This window comes from Cucumis sativus, chromosome 6, assembly GCF_000004075.3.
Source record: "Cucumis sativus cultivar 9930 chromosome 6, Cucumber_9930_V3, whole genome shotgun sequence".
NCBI lineage: Eukaryota > Viridiplantae > Streptophyta > Magnoliopsida > Cucurbitales > Cucurbitaceae > Cucumis > Cucumis sativus.
In genome coordinates, this window is record NC_026660.2 from 25,332,420 (window position 1) to 25,356,212 (window position 23,793).

Here is a 23,793-nt window from a genome sequence, read left to right on the forward strand (position 1 = left end):
GAGATAAGAAATTAGTTATTATAGTTTAGATTATAATTGTCTGTGGTTGAAATATAAATTGTTTGAATTTAAATAATAATATTACGTGTTTAGATGTAAAATATTTTAGTTCGACAATCAAACAATAATAATTATAAGCAAGTAAAAAAAAGTTGAGAAATAATATGGATCATAACTAATGAATAACTATGCAATACTATTTATTACCTGACAAACACTCTACTCTATGTTGTTCAAAAAATAAAAAAAGCTGGTGGCAAAAAGAAGCGAAGTTGAACGTTCTTTTCATTGAATTCTTGAAAGTCCAGCTACGATGTGGTGTACTCATTATTGTCCAACCAATCATACAATGCAAAGTTGCGTTTTTGGGTTTTGTTCCTTTTTGAATTTTAGCAACATACACTTTTCAACTCAATTGGTCCAAAAGAGAGTGGTTTTGTAGAGTAGCACGTGAAAGTTCCATCATTCCATTACAAACCCAATTCTATACTATAATATTTCTAATTTCCACACATAGATAGGCGCAGAAAGAAAAGAAAGAAACAGAGAGAAGGAAGATATGGAGGCTCCGCAGGCCATACAAGTTTCTAGGAACCTTGAAGATGATCAAGATAAAGCTGTGAATGAGTGGTAATTAATGTTTCTATTCTAGTTTAATTGAAAGTTTGGTTTTGATTGCAGGATTGAATTTTTAATTGTTGTTTTATTGTGGTTTTGCTGTAACAGTTGTTCTTGCTGTTATGATTGCTCGGAATGCTGGTTTGGTTACTTGTGCTGTTGGGATGATTGTGATTGTTAGAGATGGTCAACAAATCTGTCTTTTTAACTTTGTACTTCATCTCTCACTCTCTTCTCCATATATTTCTCTTTCCTTTCATATAATATATTCACCTTACCCTTGCTTCATTATACAAATCAAAAATCTTGTATACCAAACTCTTCTTGTTTGTTTTTCTTTACTGCTAGAAATAAATTTATTGAGCTAGTGACTTTTGAAATTGTGTTCAGCTATTTTCTTTTAGAGATGTATCGTCAAATTTGAGTTATGACTTATGGTTCTAATTTGTGAGAAAGAGAAAAAGGAAAAGATGTGTTTCAACATTTTTGTTACATTCAAAGTAAAAAAAAAAACGTGAATTAATGACAGAATTATCCCATAATATTGATGAAATTTCTATTAACATTACATCAAACTATAACTTTAGGGACTTGTTTCCAATACGAAATAGTTGATATTATTTAAAACGTGAAACCTTTTTGGGTAGCGCAGGCATCCAGCTATCTATGATCTTATGATGGATCTCTATCTGAATTCGGAAAGTATTGATTCTTTACAGTACCTTGAAAAATATACACTACATAATTTTGAAATAAATTCAAAACCTTGCTCAAAATGAACATCGTGTTATTTGTTATAATCAACCCAACCGATGACGGAATCACAGACATCCCCGACCTGACCGGCGATTTAATAAGTTAGGGCGTTCCTGCACTTCTCATCGGAGAATAACGAAACCCAATTATTTATTCTTGTTTAATTTAGGATTTAGGTTATAAAAGTCATTGTTTTTTTTTTCAAATTAAATGCGGAGGATTTCAACTGAGTTGCTTTCAAACTGCTACGGTCTAAAAGCAAAAAGTTAGATAGAAAGAAACCCTTTCGTTGTTCATTAGAATTCAACTAAGCATGATGCCCTCGACTCTTGAAGAACAGAAGTCTATGATTTTGCCTTTACACTTTTGGAATTTGCCTACCAAAACAATAATTCTTTTAAAAACAAAAGGGTAAAGTATGCAATCAGTACCATATGTAACGCAAACGAAGTTTTTGTCTTTTGAAGGAGGAATATAATTTCATTACTACTTCCAAGTTCCAAGGGTTTGGTGGGGCCTAAGCAACAAAATGATCCTTTCTTCAATTTCCTCTTCTTACAAACTTCCATTAATTGGCTGCATATTCAAGTATTTAACTTAACTTAATGCTATTCATTTTCAGATTACTTTCTAAGTGTCAAGGAACACTTTCTTTTTACACTCAAAACATTTAGAAAATCAATTCAAATAAGTTTGAATGTATTAGATTAAAAAGAGTTTTGTGAATGATGTATTAAAAAGTAAGGATTAAAAACTGCATACAATCTACTTGAATCCATTAAGAGTTAGTATTGTGAAATTTTATATAAAATCTAGAATATTGAACCATACGTCATAGTGTGAAAAATAGGGATTTATGGTTTCTATGGTCTATAATGCTCGGAGAAAAGCAAAAATATTTCCAATCGTTTGCTTGGTAGAGTCTGATTCAGCAACAAAGATAGTAGCCAAGTTGGATAAGTACTTTCCGCTAAAGTTGTTAATGAAGTCATTAGGTGCGGTGCACAAATAGGTATCTACTCCCACATTCCTAGTTATTAAATTGCGTTAATGGTTCATAGACGGCTATTTCTTTAGCTTTTCTCTGCATGGCATGAACTCCTTTTAGTTCTTTATTATACATATTCAATGAAACAATTCATATTCTTCTGCCTCCCCATTAAATAAAAGTCGATATATTGATAGAAAGGCATGTGATGGCAACCCATTATTGGAAACAAATAAAGAATGGTGAGCCTTGAGTGCTGGTTTCTCTTCACCTGAGAGGATTATTGAAGTCAAACTTGGGAGTGTTGTAAATTTTTTGCCATATCTATATATATATATATTCTTGTTGAAGTGCTGAGCCATGAAAGTGTGATATGCATCACATTACCACTATAACAATTCTGATTTTTCAATGAGATGGGGCCTGTCTTAGCTCTAACAAATAGTGAGGTCGTACCAAACTCAACCCAAAAACGATAATTTGAGTGGTTGAGCCACTAATCCTATTAGACATGCTGAACATTATCACTCTTGCTAACTTCCTAACTTTCTTTTTATGTATATAAATAGGTGTCATTCAACACTGATAGTTATACTAAACTTGCAATCATTTCTAGTTATCTACTGCTTTCTCAAAGCTATTTTAAAGACATGAAAGATAACTCCTCCAAATATGTTGTTGTTTTGGTTATAAGCTTCTTTTTCTTGAATCAGGTCCTTGTGTCCTCACAACTTGATTATAGGTTCTACGATGCCTCTTGTCCCAATCTAACAAGGATTGTCAGATATGGCGTCTGGATGGCAGTTTCTAATGATACTAGGATGGCTGCTTCCCTCCTACGGCTTCATTTTCATGACTGCTTTGTCAACGTAATCAATTTTTCTATATATAATATTAGAGTACTCTAAGTGCATGGCCATGGGATTTTTTTTTATAAAAAAATCTGCTTTTCAGAGCTATATTCCATGTCTGTTTTTGAAAAAATGCTCTACCTTCTTTTTTGATCCTCGGGTGAGGATGATCTTGTTTACGGGAATGAATGACCTGTTTGGATTCACTTAAAAAAAAGTTTTTAAACATTTTTGTATTTATAAATATTTATTTTAACACAAGCTTGTTAATAACTTAACAAGAAAATTAAAACTATCGTTCTGATAGAACAGTTGGTGAACTTTTCTTTGTTTCTGTTCTAGGGTTGTGATGGATCATTGTTGCTTGACGACACTAACACATTTAAGGGGGAGAAAAATGCATTGCCGAATGTGAACTCAGTTCGAGGCTACGAAGTTATTGATAATATAAAGGCTGTCTTAGAGAAATTCTGTCCATCTGTTGTCTCATGTACTGATATAGTAACTCTAGCAGCTAGAGAAGCTGTCTACCTGGTAAGCCAAATCTTTTTAGTTCACACAACTCTCTCAAACAACATCATGCTTTTGTATCTTTCTGAATCTTTCCTTTCCAGGCTGGGGGACCATTTTGGCAAATTCCTCTTGGTCGTCGAGACGGCACGACAGCAAGCGAGAGTGAAGCCAATCAGCTGCCGTCACCAGTGGAGCCATTGGAGGATATCATTGCGAAATTCACTTCGAAAGGCTTCAATGTGAAGGATGTTGTTGCTCTCTCAGGTCACCTTTCTCATGCCTCATCTTTGTACTTCCTCCCAGCTTTAAATCTATCCTAACCATCATTGCACAACTAACGTACAGGTGCACACACTTTCGGATTTGCTCGGTGTATGATGTTCAAGCATAGGCTGTTCAACTTTGACGGCGCTGGAAATCCCGATCCAGAACTCGATGTCATGCTGCGACAGAACTTACAGAACAACTGTCCAAATCAAGATGATTCCAACAACAAATTCGCCCCCTTAGATGCGTACACGATCAACCGGTTCGACAATGTGTATTATAGGAACTTGGTGAACAAGTTGGGACTCCTGCAGTCAGACCAAGATCTCATGAAAGACAATACAACTGCTTCTTTGGTGGTGAGCTACAGCAGGTATCCGTATATGTTTTACAGGGATTTTGGAGCATCAATGGTGAAGCTAGCCAATACTGGGATCCTTACAGGCCAAAATGGGGAGATTAGGAAGAATTGCAGGGTGGTGAACTAGAATATGAATATGATATCACTTTGTAAATTAATCCAACTTGAACGATAATAAATTGACTGTTGGCATGTGTTATTGTTGATGTTTTTGCTCATGTTGCTTTGCTTTCTCGTCAACTTCCTCTGTTCTTGGGTAGTTGAATTTGGGTCTGTGTTCGGCCCAAAAAGCTATCAGCTTCTTCTGGGCCTAGTGGTGGTAGGCTAGAGCTTCTTCTCCCATTCGTTGGCTCTCTCTAGTCTCTACAACCAACCAAACCATTCAAACAAACTATGATAAGAGTTGAAAACGAAAGTCAAAATAAAAATCATTGTGTTTTTGAAGCAACAAACGTGTTTGATTCTGAAGTAAAACAAAAGGAAATCTCTGGAAGGGACGCTAAGAAACCTTTGAAAATGACAATTTCATCCTCCTAGATGAGCCAGCCTTTATAGATTTCACTCAAATAAACAATATGTGTGTGTGTGTGTGTTCTTTTAAAAATAATACGATGGGAGCATTAAAGTTAATATTTTAAGTAATTTCCAACGAACAAAGGAATATACCAAAACTAAATGTCAAAGGAGATTATTTTGCTCAAGCATGCTATGCCAAAATTCCATTTCTAGAAAGGAAATTAACAAAATCTAGTTTTGTCCACATTCAAATAAGACAAACAAAAACAACAAGGATATTGAAATTAAATTAATTCAACTACATCTTTCATAGTTAGGGTTTATTAAGGAACAAAAATCAATAATATAATGTACAAGAGAGATTATTTTTAATTTAAAATTTAATGTGAGAACACAGTTTTAAAACTTAGCTCATTCAATAGAATACAAAATAGTAATCATAATCGTAATCATAATAAAACACACACACACTAAGGTTTATACGGACTTGAGCTTTTTTAGTATCTATGACTTCTTGTGTGTTTGTCTCTCTATATATATATTAAGAGGAAATTTTGTCCATTTGAAATATATATATATATATCATTTTTTTACAAAAAGAATAAAAAAAGAGTATATATTACGTCATCATGCTTTATTGTCTGGTTCATGCATTTGTAAGAGCTTATGTCATTATCCCAAAAGACTTTTGTCATCAATGATCTCAAAATTTAGAAAATGTCAAGAGAAAAGGTTGATATCAATAAATGTTATAAGAAAATGACATAATTACAATAAATAAAATTTTATAGAGACATCAATTTTAGCCCTCAATTTAGCAACTAAGATGTATCTATTTTACCAACTTGAATAAGCGCATGTCACTTTCACTTTTATCTTAGACTTAGAACAGGTGGTACCACTTTACCCTTTCAATACAACTCTATTCAAAGAATTGGAATATATATATATATATGTATATATTCCAATTATGTGGGTATATGTTTTGAAAGAACTGATATTTGATACCCAAAATTATTTGTAACTCATTTTGGTAGATTAACACCTACGTTTTGAGGGTAATGTATCCAAAGAAAGGCAATTTCACTAATGAACGGTTAATCAATTACAATTTTGTACTTATCTGTTAAAACAATACATCTACGGTAATATACGAACGACCTAACTTAAAGAAAGATAACTTAGGCTCCTCCTAAATTTAAATACAACCTTGTAATGATACTTTGATATTTGGACCCAGTCAATAAACTATTTATCTCGAGTAATTTAGGTTTTTCTAAGCATGATAAACTCTCTTCACGTCTCAAAATATAGCCAATAATGCCATAGAAAGATCCGCACATATGAAAATATTGATTCAGAAGGAAGGAAAGAACCTCAAACTTATTTATCACCAAAGAACATACGATTGTTGACAAAAGAGAAAGTGTGCTTTTTAAGTTGAATAAAAACTTTATAAGCACTACTACTCGTTGAGAAAAACCTAATTTATTTTAATAAAATGCATGCACCAACCATGAGGGATCAAAGTTCTACCTAATGAAATAGAGAGGATTTTATCGACATTCATCTCTCAAAAGATTTAACGAAGCTTAAACTCATCATATGCAAACTCTTCATTATCATATCATAGACCCACAAATCAACCAAAGCATCCGGAATTGGAGTAATAGGCTTGAAAAAAGACTCTTGGAGAGGCTGAGATGAGAGAAAATAAATATATCCTCTCTCGTTCCAATTTAACATCGAAACTCAAACATACCTAGATTGATAAATTTTAAAAATATTTAATAGTCGGAGAAGTCCACTAAACAAAATTTTGTTTTAAAATATTATTTTTATCTCTCATTAACGTTGAAATTCATTAAATTTAAGATTCGTACTTTAAAATATATTAACAAAAAAGTAAATGAGTGTAGTTCAATAATAATTTTTATCAGAAAATTTATAGCATAAAATTAATAAATTGAATTAAATTTGAATAAATTTTGAGACGTACATACAATCGTATAATTTTAATCTCTCAGTTAGTTTTATTTTAAAATTTAAGAGACATAGTAGCAATTTCCATCATAACTTGGATCACAAGATCAAACTTTGAAATTCTCAACAGGTCAAAGAGGAGGTAATGAATTTGCACACACCAAGTAGATTGTTTAATTCCCCAGCTGCTCTTACATATTTTTATATATACTTATATTTGTTAATTTCTCCCTTTCTTTGAATAGGTAAAACACACACGTGGTTTTGCCATTTGGGACTTGGGAGGCAAAGAAAACTTTATTGTTTAATTTGAAAACCTAATCAACTGTTCATAATTATAAAAAATTCAGTAAAGGCCAAGTGATAAGTTATTTTAATATCCAGTCCCAAAACACATTTAAATTTCAATTATAAGCTTTTGAAATTTAAGCTTTCTTTTTCTAAAAGGGAAAGGGAAATGTAGACTTAAATATAAGCTAACCAATTAGGATATATGATGATCGTCCAGGTAAAAGTACCACAACCAAACATTCTAAAACCCTAAACCTAACCCAAAAAAGAAAAAAAAAAATGGCCTAACACAATAATAATCATGAAAACAACCCTCACAGTATACTTTTGTTTCTCACGTATACCTAACACACTCTTTGATTTAATTTAAAAGCTAGGTTGAATAATTAAATTGTAGGCATTTGAATGGAGAGTACACCTTTCAATTTTTGGTAGTTGTAATATAACAAAAAATAATAATAATTAGACATAGACCCCACAGGCCTTAACAATGAATTAAACAACATTTGACTTGGTATGCTTATGTTGTAAGGCATGATGTTATTATCCCTTCAGTTGATTTTAAAATTGGTTGTTATCTCTTGAGCCACAAATCACACCACAACCAATTTTAACAAATCAAAATAGTACAATTAAAATAAAAGTAGATATTGAATTTAACAGAGGTTATTCAATTACTTAAAAAGTCATGGAAATACGTATAAATGTTCAAAGTATCATTGAAAGAAAATGAAAATAAAAATGCAATAGGCATAGTTTATGTTGACTCCACAATTTGTATCCAAGTGTAAAATAGTTGTAATGAGTAAGCCTTGTAATAATAAAAATGATAAAATGTATAATGTTATTTTCAAGAAACTAAAAATATAATATAAAAAAAAAATTGATAAATAGACTCTTACTAGTAGTATAGATGAGTATAGTTTAATGTTGATAGGATTTGAATTGTTAGTATAAGTTTTGTTATATGGACGTAATAAGATTGTAAAGCAAAATATGAAATAGAGATAAGTTTTGTTATATGGACGTAATAAGATTGTAAAGCAAAATATGAAATAGAGAATGTTTTAAGCATGAAAGAAACAGAAATACATTTGAATGTTTTGATTTTTAAATAATAAGACAATAAATTGAGGTTGAAATAAAAAAAAAAAAAAGAAAGTGAAGGTAGAAGAAGAATGTGATGGGAAAGAGAATGATGATGGCCCACATGACTTAAATTAGATTTGCTTCATTCCTCTTTCTCTTCTACTAAATGAATCCATTAAATCAAAGTTTTCTATTCTCCTGGTCGGTCCGGTTGACTTTTTTTTCATTATTAATATTAATATTATTTATTTGTTTTTATTACAATTTCCTTTGTTTTTGTTTTTCTAATTTTTTAATCCCATAATTCAACAATTTTGCACACAGAAGAAACAAAAATAATAGAATGAGCTGGAGCGACAAAAGAGTTAGATTCTCATTCCCTCACTTTGGTCAAACCCATTACTTGCTCTTTCCCTATTCCCTTCCCCTATCCTCTCTATGCCAAAGTCTTTGTTAGTTATTACAGTTTCTTTTCCTACTAAAAACCATAAAAACAAATCTTTAAAATTATCTACTTCATTTCATTTTTAAGATTAATATTGTAAATCTTAAAAATGAAGGATGATGATAAATGGCATTATTTGGCAGCTGTTAAAATAAATAAACGTAGGTGAGGGAGGGTGTTGCACCTTCGTCCTCATTATTTGTAATGCATTGTACTTTCCCGGAAGTATTAAAGGGATAAAATATTAATATGCTTTCATTGATCCCCAAGAAAGCATATTAATATTGGATCCCTGCCACGTGTCCAAAATGTGTATAATATATATATTTGAAAGAAAAAAAGAAAAAAAAAAAAAAGGGCGTGTTTTTTTGACCTCTCATTTTCTGGGCCACCCAAGTAATGCCTCGTCTTTCTAACTAGAAAGTTTTTAACAGAAGAAGAATATAAGCCGATGGATTGATTTAGTGTCACGTTATTCAATGTTTCATCTCACTTTTTTTTTTTTTTTTTTAATTTTATTTTTGGGTTGAATTTCTTTTTTTTTTTAAAAAAAAAAAGGTGAAGGTGAAGGTGAAGAAGAAGGGGTATCGTCGTTTGGGGTTTGTGATTTGGATCTCTCATCTCTCTGGCACTATAAGAGAGATAATTAAGAATTTCCATTTCTATATTTAGATTTAGATTTCCGTTTCTTCAGGAACTGGGAAGATTACAGTTTCCAATTTGGTTTTCAATCTGCATTATCTTTATTTCAACTTTTCTTTCTTCCAATTCCACTCTCTGATTTCATTTCCGCCGTTTTACGGCTCTGAATCCATGGGTCTTTGTGTTTCCAAACCCTCCTCCACCACCGTCGTTGCTGTTCCGGCCATTCAAGATGCTCTCCCCCCATTGGAGACATCTCTGCCTTCACCCGATGCCGGCAATCGGACCACTGAGACGAGGGAGGGAGACAAAACTCCTTTCGACTTGGAAGTTGCTAAGAAGTCCCCCTACTTCCCTCTTTTCACTCCTAGTCCTGCTCACTATCTCTTCTCCAAGAAGTCTCCGTTGAGATCTCCGGCGAATGTGAGCTCCAATTCCACGCCCAAGCGGTTTTTTAAGAAGCCATTTCCGCCGCCGTCCCCTGCGAAACATATCATGGCTGTACTGGCCAGACGGCACGGCTCAGTGAAGCCGAATGAGGCATCCATTCCAGAGGGGAATGTGATTGAAGGACCTGGTCTGGACAAGAGCTTTGGATTCTCCAAGCATTTTAGGAATAAGTATGAGCTTGCAGAAGAGGTTGGGAAGGGACATTTTGGCCATACATGCAGAGCCACCGTTAAGAAAGGGGAACTTAAGGGGAAACAAGTCGCTGTGAAAGTCATTCCTAAAGCGAAGGTCTGCTACCTTTTTCCCCAGTTTTTCAACTAAATTTTTGCTACTCACTCTGCATAAATATTATGTCCTTTATGATTATTGGGTGAAGGGTGAATCACTTATTATGTCAATCTTCATATTTACATGCCTGTGGTCATGCGATCTGGAAAAATTATTGATATCCTCCTTAGTATGCTTAGTCTTCTCCTTCATACCTAAGAATCAGAAATCTTCTTTGGTTTTTTGGAGAATTGACTTCATAGATCAATTCTTTTAGTCTCAGAATCCCAATTGGTTGGAAATCTATGACTTTCAGATCCATTTTATTTTGAATTTTGAAGCTTACATTAGTATGGTGCTACCCCACGGTGGTTGACTCCACCAAACCAATTAGAAGTCTAGAACTTGAAATTGCCGAAACGTTTTTGTGGACCGGGAACTAGTAACAGTTTCATTACGCTTAACAGTTCAATTTTATCTTATTTGAAGTAGAATATAATTTAATATTTTGATCTTGTATATCGATGAAAATCTGTGGCATTCTCTTGAATTGGGCGTCTGGTTACTTGTTTCTATTTGACTGATCCTGTTTTACGAACTGTTGACAGATGACCACTGCCATTGCCATTGAGGATGTAAGAAGGGAAGTGAAGATATTGAAAGCTTTGAGCGGACACAAAAATCTAGTACAGTTTTATGATGCATGTGAAGATCATGACAATGTCTATATAGTTATGGAGTAAGCTCTAAACTGGTCTTTAATTATAATTACATGCTTTTGTGGGATTGTTACTATGCTGTGCATATTACTTTCTCACTTCTATTTATTCTGACTAATTTGTAACAAAGTTTATTTTGACCGACTCCACATATGTTCTATGCAATTTTCAGGTTATGTGAAGGAGGAGAGCTCTTGGATAGAATACTCTCCAGGTATCCTACCGATTGCATCACTTTTTGTCCGCATTATCATCAAGGAGTTCTTTTTCTTTATGGTTTCTAGGTCTTCTATAGGAATTGAAGTTGACTGGCTGATGATGTGTGTGTGTGATTTTTTTTTCTTTTTTTTTTCCCTCTATATTGCAGAGGTGGGAAATATACAGAGGATGATGCAAAATCAGTACTGATACAAATACTCAATGTGGCTGCATTTTGCCACCTCCAGGGGGTGGTGCACCGGGACCTTAAGCCTGAGGTAAATAAATACCAATTTTGCGTTGAATCTATCTGTACTTCTACTGTCTGCAATCGCAATCGCCTGTCATCTTGTCTCATGTCATTTATTTAGATACTCTTCCATTGTCATTTTGGAAGATACTTACCCATTATATCCGAGTTTCTTATACGATGAACTATCCTTTTGTTTTTGACTGACAAATAGAAACTCCCATTCGTTGGGTCAACCTATCTTTTCCCCATCCCCTCCTGCCCAAGTATGTATTGTATCTCCAAGAAGAAAAAGAAGAGTAATCAGAAAACGATGTATACATGCTATAAACAAGCTCTTTCTCTGGTGAAATACGTTAAAATATAGTTCCCAGCCTCTCAAGACTAGTAGTTATGCTTCCCCTGTTCTCTTAGCTATCATGATTTCTATATCTAGTAATATATATAATTTGTACACAACTGTTATCTGATTTAGCTGCCGTCTGATTCAGAACTTTTTATATACGTCAAAGGATGAAAGTTCACAATTGAAGGCTATAGATTTTGGCCTATCAGATTTTGTAAAACCAGGTTTGTTTTCTTTTTTTCTTTCTGCTTAAATTCTAAAAAAAAAAAACTGATTTTGCTTGTGATGGATCTTGAAGTTGTATAAATGTGATCCTATGATATATTTGCAGATGAAAGGCTCAATGACATTGTTGGCAGTGCTTATTATGTGGCACCTGAAGTTCTACGTAGATCTTATGGAACTGAGGCCGATGTCTGGAGTATTGGTGTGATTGCATATATTCTGCTCTGTGGCAGCCGTCCATTCTGGGCTAGGACCGAGTCTGGCATTTTTAAGGCTGTCTTGAAAACTGATCCAAATTTTGACGATCCACCTTGGCCATCTTTATCATCTGAATCTAGAGATCTTGTTAAGGGACTTCTGAATAAAGACCCAGAGAAAAGGATGACTGCTGCTCAAGCTCTAAGTGAGTACTTTAAACTTGAAGTTCTTTCTATATTTTGATTTCTACCTTTTCTTATGGACTCAAGTACTTACATGCAGGCCATTCTTGGTTTAAAGATTCTAAAGACGTAAAAATTCCTCTTGATGTAAATTTGCTTAAGCTTATGAGAGTTTATATGTGTTCATCATCTCTCAGAAAAGCTGCTCTAAAGGTATGCGCTGTGACATTCAATTCCAGTAACCTAACCTTTTCCCTTCCCTTTTTTTCCTTCCGCCTGTGGCTATTACTTGAGGTTAAGAAAACAATGTCTCTAACGCCTGATGCAAAACTAGAATAAACATAACTCAGAAATCAAATGTTAAAACCTCTATGAAAATGAACTTAAATAAAATGTTCTTTGGGCATCCTAATATTTAAAATAAGTGTCAATCTCAATTCTGCAGCACAAAAATTTGGCTATTTACTCTAGCTAAGTTTACGCATGGGCAATTCAGCGAACGATGTTCTTGAATAGCATTAAATTAAGGAAAATTGCAATTGATAATCATTTCAGCAATAATAATCAAGGATACAACAAATATAGCAAAACTATCACTGATAGACTTCGTATGGTCTATCAGTGATAGACCAATATTTGTAACATGGTCTATCGGTGATAGACGTATATGATTGATAGAATTTGACAAATTTTGTTATATTTGCTAATTTTTTAAAATGTTGCTATATACTTTTATTTTGAATCCAATTGCTAAATTTGCAACTATCCCTTAAATTAATCTTATAGGATAAAATTATGAAAAATAAAATGGTAACTTCTTCTGAAATATCGGTGACCCAAATGAACATTGAACCTAAATTTCGGAGCCATAGACATTCTCTCAGTTTCTGGAAAGCTACTTCAATTCACTTTGTGTTCTCTAAACTTTTACTACTTTTACAGTTTCTTTTCTATGATTCTGTGCAGGCTCTGTCAAAGACATTGTCTATAGATGAACAAAGGTATTTTAAAATTCAGTTCGCACTTTTGGAACCAAACAAAAATGGTACCATTAGTTTGGAAAACATAAAAGAGGTCCGTATCATCTCTCTCGTCTTTCCTCTTTCTGCTATTGTTATTATTTCTGTTCTGAGATCTCGTTGTTTCACACCCTATCCAGACCTTGATGAAAAATGGAACAGAGGCAATGAAGGAATCTCGAACTATTGATTTTTTAGCATCGGTAAGCTACTTGAACTGCTCATGGCGTAAAATTGTCTTCATAGCTTTGGAAAATCTTAATCATTTTACCTCTCTTTTCTGGCAGCTCAACGCATTGCAATTTAGAAGGATGGACTTTGAGGAGTTCTGTGCAGCTACACTTAGTGTCCGTCAGTTAGAAGACCTCGGTCACTGGGAACAACTTGCTCGCAGTGCCTATGAAGCTTTTGAGAAAGATGGAAACAGGGCAATCATGATCGAGGAACTAGCTTCGGTACGATCAATCAATCAATCACGTATTTAGTTTGTTGTAACTCTACCCTATTTGAATGTTAGGACCTAGAATTTTATTGATTGAAAAATGGAAGTTTTAGGCATCATAACTCGGTTTTCTGATATCATTTACTCATCTTCAGGAACTTGGTTTGAGCCCTTCTGTCCCTGTTCACTCAGTTCTTCAAGATTGGATTAGACACACCGATGGGAAGTTGAGCTTCCTTGGCTTTGTCAAACTATTACATGGCCCATCAAGCAGGGCTGGTAGACGTCAATAATAGGTTATATTCAAAGTAGAGATCTCAAAACTACTGATCACTCTCTGCCTTGGTTAAGAGCAGAATGAAAGGTGGCGGAAAGATTTGGTGTCCCCCAATACCATGGAGCGATGAGATTGTTCAAATTCAAGCATCGGAGACTGCAAAATGCAAACCTCTCAACTACTCTCACATCCAAATGGTAATGGAGGAGAAGCTTATTGGGGTAGGCGTGGCGTTTATAGGGTTCCACTGTTGTACAGGTGTTGTAAAATATGTTGAGTTTCAGGTGATTAGAAGATTATATTACAACAGTTCTGACAAAATGGCGATTCTTCAAGAAACAATCTTCTTCAATTCTCTCTTCTTTACCAATGGTTATTCTGTAGGGTTTCCTCCTTTGAATGCGGCTGAAAAGGATCATAAATCTAATTCTTCGTCAAAGTTCCGTTTGATTGAAATATTCTTTTTAGTATATAAACAGAGAGGGAAAAAAGAAAAAGGAAAGAAAGGTTAATTAGTGGGTGTACGTGGGTGTGTGTGAAAGGAAAAGGTGTAATAGGGTTTTACCCAAATATATGTAATTTTTTCTTTTTATTTGAACATTAGATTTTGATTCTTAGAACATATAGAGCCAAAGATTATGTTTGAAGAGTTTTTTTTTTTTTTTTTTTTAATTATTTGATATCCTATTAGTCATGTATATAATTTATTAGAAAACAAAAATTGGAGCTGCAAACTTTTCAAGGACATGGACATGTATTCATTTTATATAAATTTCAAAGTTTAGGAAGGATTTTTTTTAGGGTTTAGGGGCATTAAACCTATTTTTAAGGTCAAATTATAATTTTGGTAATTACTGTAAGCAACTTTACAAATAATAATATTTAAAAAGTATTAAATATATAATATATACGTTGAAAATAGATTCTAAGAGATTTTTCTATATTTGTAATTTTTTAAAATGTTACTAGATAAGTAATTATTTTAAATCTAAACTAATGTTTTAAATAAAATTCAAATAAACTCGTAGCTTTTTTTGACATCAACGGTTCAAAACGTCCAATCATTAATTATATTTTATTTAATAATTTTAATGTAATTTTAGTTTTTTTCTATGGTATTCTTTTATGATATTTTAAGTAGGAATATTTTTATCATTTTACAAAGTTTACGATGGGACTATTAAAGTTTCTCTAGGTTATTTTAAGTAGGTATTCTTTAGGTTATTTTAATAAGTTGAATAGCAATTTGAATTTTAACTTTCGTGTTTATTTTAAGTTTAGTTAGTAAAACTTCTTAAATTTTGCAATTCATGTGTTTGTTGTGCAAGTATGACTAATCACCTTTTTGTGGAGTGTTTGAATCTTAGACTAAGAAACTTGTTTTGTTACAAGATAATTGACCTTAAAACATTGTGTATCTAACTCAATTCATAATACTGAAATTGACTTGATTTGAAAGTTTTAGTTATAGTTCGAAAAGAGTTTCTAACCCCAATTTCCTAGGTTTTCCTATCCTTTTCTATGTGATGATTTCTTTCTTTGTTCTTGTCTTTTCTTTTTCATCTATTTGGATTGTATTTTGATTTTCTGTTGTGAGGTCTCCCTTTTGTTATTACACTTCAATCTTTCCAAATAATGACAATAAAATAATATTATTTTAAATAAAAACTATTAAAAATATTTACAATATAACAAAATACCACAATCAATATGCAGCTATGACATTTTGCTTCATTTATAAATATTTTAGTTCATTTTACTATGTTTGTTTAAAAACAACTATAATAATAATTATATAATATAACAAAAAAAAAGAAAGGAAAGCATAATAATCCCTTTTGTGAGTTCAATATTTTGACGATCAATGCTTACTTGAATGAAATAGTTCAGTTTATAATTTGAATTTTCACATTTATTTGTTTGTTTTATTGAGCGAAAAAAACATATGATCATAAATTGATAATTAGAGAGAAAGTAAGAAAAGAAAAAGAAAAGATGGAAAAAGTAAGAAGAAAGGTGAATTTTAACTCTTCCTTTCTAAAATCAAGGGTACCCCACAAACAGTAAAAAAGAAAGAAAGAAAGAAAATGAGTAACCGGTGGATGTGTCATCCTCCACAACCACCAAACCCAAGAAAAATCAGCAACGACTTTCAACTTATACAACGTTGATTTGTGATTAATATGTATATGTGGAAGATAAAACAGAGCATTAAATAGAGAAGAAGAGAAAACGAAGGAAAGAAAAAGGAGTGTCCCATTTGAGAACACGAATGGATCCATAGAACCCCACCCTGTCGTATACATTATACTGATGGGCCCAAAAACCGAAGCTCCCATGGAGTACCCATATAAATATATATATATCTAATCACCATCGCATCATCAAATAATTTTCATCATAATCATAACAAGAATCAATCAAATTCAATCTCAAACACACCAACATTACATTATATTTACAGAAACCAGCAGTCGTCACTTCCCCGAAAGAACAAACAATTGAAAACCCAAATTCACCCACCCCCGTTACATCACACACACACATAAACACAATCAATTTCTCAATAGCTAATTAAGCTGCTAAACTAAGTTTCAATTGGAGCATCTTTAAGAGAGGATAAAGCTTGGATTTTGACCTGCAAAGGTGGGAGATTCAGAAAGACACATCCGTGAAGCAAAATGATTGGGTGTGAGCCCTTGAGGTTTTTGTGACAGAATATTAAAAAGGAAAATGAAATGTGGGTCTCCCCTTGGGTCACTTCAACCACACAACAAATAGCCACTTCTCCTTTTTTAATCATGATGCTGTTTTCTTCTTCTTCTCTCTTTTCAAGTGTAAATAGCTAGAACAATCTGGGATTTGAAGGCCGTAGATCAATTTCTTGGGTCCAAGCAGTCCGGTCCTGAACATGCAAGTGCCAATAAGTTTGAGCCAACGCATCTGGGTCCATTGTCCCTTGATCTCCAATTCCACTTTGTAAATGCGATCCAACTGATGATGACGAAGATGATGACGATGATGAAGATGATCCTCCTCTGTGAGATGTTATTGAACTTGTCCTGCAATAAAACACGCATAATTTGTTTCGTTATCATACCAATTCCTTTTGTTTTTAGAGAATCTGGGAAATTCTGTTTGGATGGCCTGAAAATAAGGGGGGGAAATATTGGAGCATCACATTCGAGTTGAGAGTTGAGGAAGAAGAAATTAAACCTCGGTGGGCCAATGAGACCATCGATAATAATATGAGCGACGTGTATTCCAACGGGTTGGAGCTCTCTAGCTAAACACTGAGATAATGCTCTTAATGCAAATTTTCCACAGCCTATATCCCAAAACCAAAACAAAATTTTAAGAACAGGGTTTTGTAAATTGATTGATTACAAAATACCCTCTCTCAACTTTTTTAATAACACCTCAATCAGATTCTGTCCTGTGTACAACTAAAAAAGATAGTAAATCTAAACAGAAAACTTGCAGAACTTACAAAGGTCAGAGAAACCAGCAACGCCATTAAGAGAAGCTGAGCAGCCTGTAAAAAGAATCGTACCTCTTCCTCTTTCCACCATCCCTGGAATAACCTATACAATTTTACAACAAATTGAAATTTGTTTTTACACAAAGTTCTAAACCCCATTTTTGTTTGATTCTTCTGGGAAAATGAAGGAAATGGAAATGGGGGAAAGAGGGGCTGACGGCGGCTGAGAGTTACGTGTGTACCTGTTGAGAACAATGGAAAGCACCCACAGAAGAAACAGCGAGAGATCTCTCAAATGAGTCAATACGAACATCGGTGAATCTTGTGGGTTGTCTTGAAACTTGTTGATTTGCATTGTAAATCAAAACCTCTACAAATCCCAGTGACAACACACCTTCAAAGGCTTCCCTCACACTTCTCGAGTCCGAGCAATCTATTCGAATCGCAAACACTTGAGACTTCTCTTCTCTCGCTATCTCATCCGCAAATCTTGATAGTCTACCTGAAAACGAAATTACAAAAAAATAGACACGAATTCCAATCCCCAATTTTCAACATCGTAAATTTACACAGTTAGTACAATAAATAAATACCCAAGTCTCTGGCGAGAATAGCGACGGTATAGCCTTCGTGGGCGAACTTGCGAGCGATAGAACGGCCAAGCTTGGGGCCAACACCAACAATGGCGGCGATTCCTCGGGTAGAGGGTGAACTCCCCATGTTGCGCATCCTTCCGTATAGCGAGTACAAAACAAAACAAAGCGAAGGTGGAACAGAACCGAAGAAGAGACAAGTAATATAAATTAGAGAAGAAACCCACCAAGAAAACCAAATTCCTTATGTATTTGGTGAAGAAAATGGATGAGAAGAAGAGAAATAATTAAGAAAGATATATAAGTATGTGTGTATGTATGGAATGAAGAATGAAATTAAAGAATGAAAATGTTTGTAGGAAAGATGAGTGAAAAGAATAGAAGATCTTGAGTATCGCTGTCTGGATTCATTGGGTTTGCCTCAATTTGAAGAGGCATTGTTTGGTTTGGTTAGGTTTGGTGGGATTGGGATTGGGATTGGGATTGGGATTGGGAGTTCACAGAGTTCTTAGAGTTTTCAACTTTTCTTCAATAAAACTCTCTCCTCCCCCATTGTATCTCCTTCTTTCCCCTTCACCTCTCCAAATACAGAATGGATAAATGAGTTGGTTTTTATCCCCCTAAAAGAGTCAAATCTTCAATCAAAGACCTGATACCTTTTCGTTGCGGTCAGAAAATTTAATTTATATATATACTGCACTCTTGTTCACTTTGTAGATCAGGATGAATGTGAAAATCAAATAAGTTCGAATTAATTAACGACATTAATCTACCAAACTAAAGTAACCAAGGACACAAAACACACAAATGTATACATATGTATACCCATCATTTGTTCAATACGTGAAGAACCGTGATTCTACTGGAACACAATTTCCCTTTTTCTTTTCTATTCTTTACTCAAATTGGTTTCTTTTACCGATACAAACAAAAAGATTAATGGCTTTGAAGGGAAGAAAACAACGATGATAAAGAGAATAACGATATATCTGTACGAGTGTGTTTTGATTAAAATGGACTGTAGTTGCAAGAGAATTTCCAACCTCCACACTTCAAACATTTTGGAAGTTAGTACTTGGGATCACTGTACATTCTTCAACAATAATATATCCTATTATAACACTTTGATGATCCTTATATTATAAGCCTATCAACCGTAAAAGTTTATCACTCGGTGAATTTTTCAAAAAATGTTATTACATATTTGATTATTATATCATTATAAGATCTTTATAATAGTTACCGAAATTAACTTCCAAACTTATAAAAGTATCGTAATTTATATAATTATGTATGTTTGACGATCCATTTAGTCCTATTTTAATATTTGTATAAATTTGATGGCTTGATCTTTAAAATTAAAATTTTAAGAGAGTATAATTATCAGACTTATTTAAAAGATAAATTTCACATGTAAGAACATGTAATCAAATTTGGACACTTGAATACAATGAGTGCTCCCACCCAAGTATTATTTATTCTAATAATAAAAAAAAAAAATTATGATAAAACATATAAAAATATTTAGCATACGCGATCGACTATTATTCGCGTCTATTTATGAACAATCTTAACAGAGATAAGTAATGATCATAGAAGAATCAGTTTTGAAGATAAAAAGAAAAATCATGTTTAACTTTGTCACCTTTTGGCCCTTGTACTTTCCTTAGCTATTTGTGTAGTTCTTCATAAGACGAGAATCGACACCCAGTTTCTTCCTTTTTTCCTTTTTCTTTCTCGATTTCGAGATCAAGATCGACATGGCAAAACACTAAATAATTACAAGTGAACGTCACACCCATATATAACACTTCAGATTCTCAATCCTTTAACATTTTACAAACACCTGTTTGCTAAAGATCACTACGCCAAACATGAAATATAAAACGAAGGGTTACGCTTCCTTTGGATTTGCATTTTTCTTTTAACTCTTTTGATTAAAAAAAAATGTTTGAACTACCGTTTAAAAATTATCTTAAGTGATTATTAAATACTTTGGCCTTTTTAAAAAAAGAAATTAAAACACTTCCATATTCTAAACCTACACTCTTGCTTATCCTCAAATCTGACCAGTGTGAGTGTATCATAAATTCTGACCTTTATAATTTTCTTTCCAAGCCAACCTTGTGTTGCTAGGAATAGATAGAGGAATAAGGATCCAAAGATTTCTCAACAAAAGTTTATAACCATTCAAAAAACTCACTTTATACCTGCGCAAGAAAAAACAAATTAAATTAAGATCAATAACAATTTGATTTTGTAAGAACATTTATATATGTATATATATAGATATAGATACATTATTGATTGTCTAAGATTTTGGCATGTTAAACAATATTTATGAAAAATGTTTAAATGAATAAAGTTGTTAAAGAAAATTGTAGGTTAATCAATATGAATGGGTTATAAAGTATAAATTTGCAATTTAATAAAAAAAATATCTTAAAAAATCAATAAAAATATATAAATTAAAATTTTATTTAAAAAAAGAAGGGGGCAGGGGCAGGGGGCAGGGGCATTGAATGATCTGATTATTGGGTTGTGAATCCTGCGGGCGCTGCTGACACAAAGGGCAGTGCTTTGATCGATCAATAATTGTTCCACGTGGCTACTGACTACACCCTCAACGTGGCCTCCATTCTTACCAACACCTCTCCCATTCCTACCTTTCATTCCATTTCTAATCAGTAATATAAAATTCTTTTGGACTCCTTGAGTTCTCCTATGGTTTATATTTCAATCAAATTATGAATATTGTGTAATGCATTTATGAGATGTAATAATTGTATTTGGGGCAAATTTGAAGCATTCAACAACTTGAGTGTGTAATTATTTTCTCAAAATCACATATATCTATTCTCCATTGTTACACAAACATATATATATATATATATATCCATTGGATTCATTATGGTACCTTTCTAACCGTGATTGGAAGTACTCCTCAATGTTCCTTTTCACAAATATCCGTAACTCAGTCTTTTGTTGGTCTCCATTTCTCCAACTATTGTACTTTGAAAATATCAAATCCCACCCATATTTTGAGGGATCACAAATTTGCCTTCCTTTCAAGGAGTACACAGTGATTTAAGTTAGTTATATTTTCTAACCATGATTCGTTGAATGTTTTCTGGTTGAGTCCTATGAAGTACATATACGATTTTTAGGGCTTTCATAAGAATTCATGAGGTTTCACTCTGGATGTTTATTATCTAACGAAATAAAGATCAATATGATAACAACACCATATGAGCACCACACAAACACATAAAAGAGGGGAATGCATGGGGCTACTAACCTTTATAGTTTATAGCAATAACAATACCATCAAAACAAGTGGGGGCCGGTCATCTTTTCCAGTAAAGCCTACTCAAACTATTACTTCTTCAGGTCAATGTTTGCCTTCTTGATCTTCAATTTAAACCTTGCCTTCTTGATCTTCAATTTAAACCTATCTAGCTTAAATAATACATCCCTTCACCCAACCTTGAGTATCTCCAAAATAAACAACTCTAACCCAAACCTAACCCTAAACCTAAAGACAGCTGTGAAAATTTTGTGTAAGATATATATACAAATAGTGTGACAGAGCATGTGTTAGGAGAAAGAGAGTCCATGTTACTTTTCTTTTCTTCTTCTTTAAGTGTTAAGTTAATTTGTTGAATAATTCATTTAGGCTTTAATTGAGCATGGATTTAGTTTAAAGTAGTAGTAAAATTTATTAGTATTTTTTTGAGGGAAAAAAAGGAAGTAGAAAGAGTGTGTTGAAGTGAGAGGGATAAAGATGGAAAGTGGAGGAGAGGGAAGATGGTCAAAATTTCCGAATATAGAAGAAAGAGAGAATGTATAATTAGAAAAAGATTCTAAAAATAGACAGAACAGAGGAACCAGATTTGGTACCAACCATTACTTCTCACACTTTGCATCCGTCTCTCCTTTTACACGCTTTTTAATGCATTTCACTTCTCTAATTAATTTCCAACTACAATTAAATTAAATAATCTACCTACTTCCCTCTTCCTTATCATTCTTTTAACATTATTATATATTTCTCTTCTCCCACCTATTTCCTTTATCCCCACTTTCTGTTTATACACAGACAACACACATTATATTAGTTACACCCATTGGTGCAGTACTCCAAGAGAACAGTTGATTCATTTGCAAACTAAAACTTCGAATTAATAATGACACTTTTTTTTTTTTTTGGGTAGCATTTAGTGAATTATATTATATGTTACATTATGCAATAATATGTATAGGAATATAAAGGAAAAGAGATACATCATACCAATCATATTAAATAAGATGTTTATGATTGGAGAAATAATATCGTTTTAAGAGAGAGGAAGTTGATAAGAACTCCAGCTAGATTGGAATTGAATGGATAGAGATATATTGGAGAGGGGGAAAGGAAAGATAGTGGAAGATGGGATTTGATTTCAATCATGGAAGGGAAAAAGAAACAAAAGGTTAGGGGACCATTAAATACCCCCAAAGAAAAAAGTCCCTAAAGTGATATCACTCTCTTTTTGGAACCTTCAATTTCCTCCCTCTAAAATTTCTAATAATAATGTTTGTCCCACTTTTTTTTTTCTCTCTTTAACATCGTCCCCTCCTAGTTGACCACTTCAATTCCCACTTTGAATTATAACATTGGATTCTTTGTCTTCTAAAGTTTTATTCTCTTCTCCTCACTACCACCCACCACCCCCTAACTAGTAACCACCCCTCCTCTCCCCCTCACACCTCATTCCCATAATCCTATTTTTCCTCCTTTGATCACCCACTTTAATTTTCTCATTTACCCCCCAAGAAAAAATATCAAATGAGAAAAAGAATGAAAAGGAATTGAATTGATTCCAAACCAACCAGTCTCATTTATTTTCTTTTCATTTATTCCCACTTTCTAGTTTTACTTTTCTTTTCTTTTAGAAAAAGATCTCCCACCTTATTGAATATGCATAATTTTCATTGTTCAACTACAAACAAACAAAATTCTGAGTAGAGATTAACTAAATTACATTTTTCTAGGATTTGTGGACATGCATTAACAAAGAGAAAATTATATTATTTATAAATTCAAAATAGATGAGGCGCAGTTAAAAAAGGCAAAAAAAATAAAAAATAAACTAATGATAGGGTGGCGACAAGTTAGGTTTGATATGCAGATAATAGGAAAGACAATGGAGAGAGAAAGAAAGTTGTGTAGTCATTTTCAACAAATTCTATTCAACGTAAATAAGTATATACATAGAAAATATAGTACACATACATTATATATATACATATATTGGTAGAGATGAGTCAGAAAGAATAGATAGTGTGGAGATGCAATTATTATAGAATTAGTGATAGAAGGACAAACCCATTCCCCAAATTGAGATAACAAAATAATAACCCAATAATATATTTAACTATTGGCCTGGCTACCTCTTCATTTAAAATGCCCAAAAAGGAAAAGATCTTAAATGCAGTCACATGGGCGGGGCGGGGATGAGGGGATCTCCACCGCCATGCCCTCTAACTTAAAATCCATTTCCACAATCCCAAACAAACTGTGCCCAAATTGGGACAGTCGCCCTTAGCGGTGCCCTCTCTGCCGCACACCCTCACTCCCTTACATCACCCACACATAAATAATCAAACAAATAGGCCAAATGTCACCAAAAACACACTCCCGATTTTAATTAAACCCATCCTAAATTCAACAAAGGAAAACAAAAAGTAATCTTTAGTTAACTTCATGTGAGTCATCTTTTTAACTTAAATTCATATCTACGATTTGATCTTAGATTTTTTATTTCTTTCTTAATATTAAAGTTC

The 23,793-nt window shown here is 33.2% G+C and overlaps 3 protein-coding genes and 1 long non-coding RNA gene across 4 annotated transcripts; 3 read left to right on the forward strand and 1 right to left on the reverse strand.

The window, feature by feature from the left end:
- The first annotated feature begins 441 nt into the window (after window positions 1–441).
- LOC105435901 lies at window positions 442–998 on the forward strand. Its single transcript, XR_969864.2, has 2 exons — window positions 442–630; window positions 727–998. It is a non-coding gene; the product is annotated as an uncharacterized LOC105435901 (long non-coding RNA).
- A 1,942-nt stretch (window positions 999–2,940) lies between these two features.
- Window positions 2,941–4,560, forward strand: LOC101218459 (peroxidase 10). Its single transcript, XM_004141876.3, has 4 exons — window positions 2,941–3,231; window positions 3,556–3,747; window positions 3,828–3,990; window positions 4,072–4,560. Exons 1-4 carry the CDS (start codon window positions 3,013–3,015, stop codon window positions 4,479–4,481), a joined length of 984 nt encoding a protein of 327 aa, XP_004141924.1. The 5' UTR covers window positions 2,941–3,012; the 3' UTR covers window positions 4,482–4,560.
- Window positions 4,561–9,188: 4,628 nt separating this feature from the next.
- Window positions 9,189–14,542, forward strand: LOC101219008 (CDPK-related kinase 5). Its single transcript, XM_004141963.3, has 11 exons — window positions 9,189–10,058; window positions 10,646–10,776; window positions 10,929–10,970; window positions 11,124–11,232; window positions 11,696–11,774; window positions 11,882–12,178; window positions 12,256–12,368; window positions 13,122–13,229; window positions 13,315–13,377; window positions 13,462–13,629; window positions 13,772–14,542. The coding sequence occupies exons 1-11, from the start codon at window positions 9,492–9,494 to the stop codon at window positions 13,907–13,909; spliced, it is 1,815 nt and encodes a 604-aa protein (XP_004142011.1). The 5' UTR covers window positions 9,189–9,491; the 3' UTR covers window positions 13,910–14,542.
- Window positions 14,543–16,277: 1,735 nt separating this feature from the next.
- Window positions 16,278–18,629, reverse strand: LOC101218219 (3-oxoacyl-[acyl-carrier-protein] reductase FabG). Its single transcript, XM_004141875.3, has 5 exons — window positions 17,968–18,629; window positions 17,617–17,876; window positions 17,384–17,477; window positions 17,110–17,221; window positions 16,278–16,955 (listed from the first exon to the last, which is right to left on the reverse strand). Exons 1-5 carry the CDS (start codon window positions 18,101–18,103, stop codon window positions 16,739–16,741), a joined length of 819 nt encoding a protein of 272 aa, XP_004141923.1. The 5' UTR covers window positions 18,104–18,629; the 3' UTR covers window positions 16,278–16,738.
- Window positions 18,630–23,793: the final 5,164 nt, after the last annotated feature.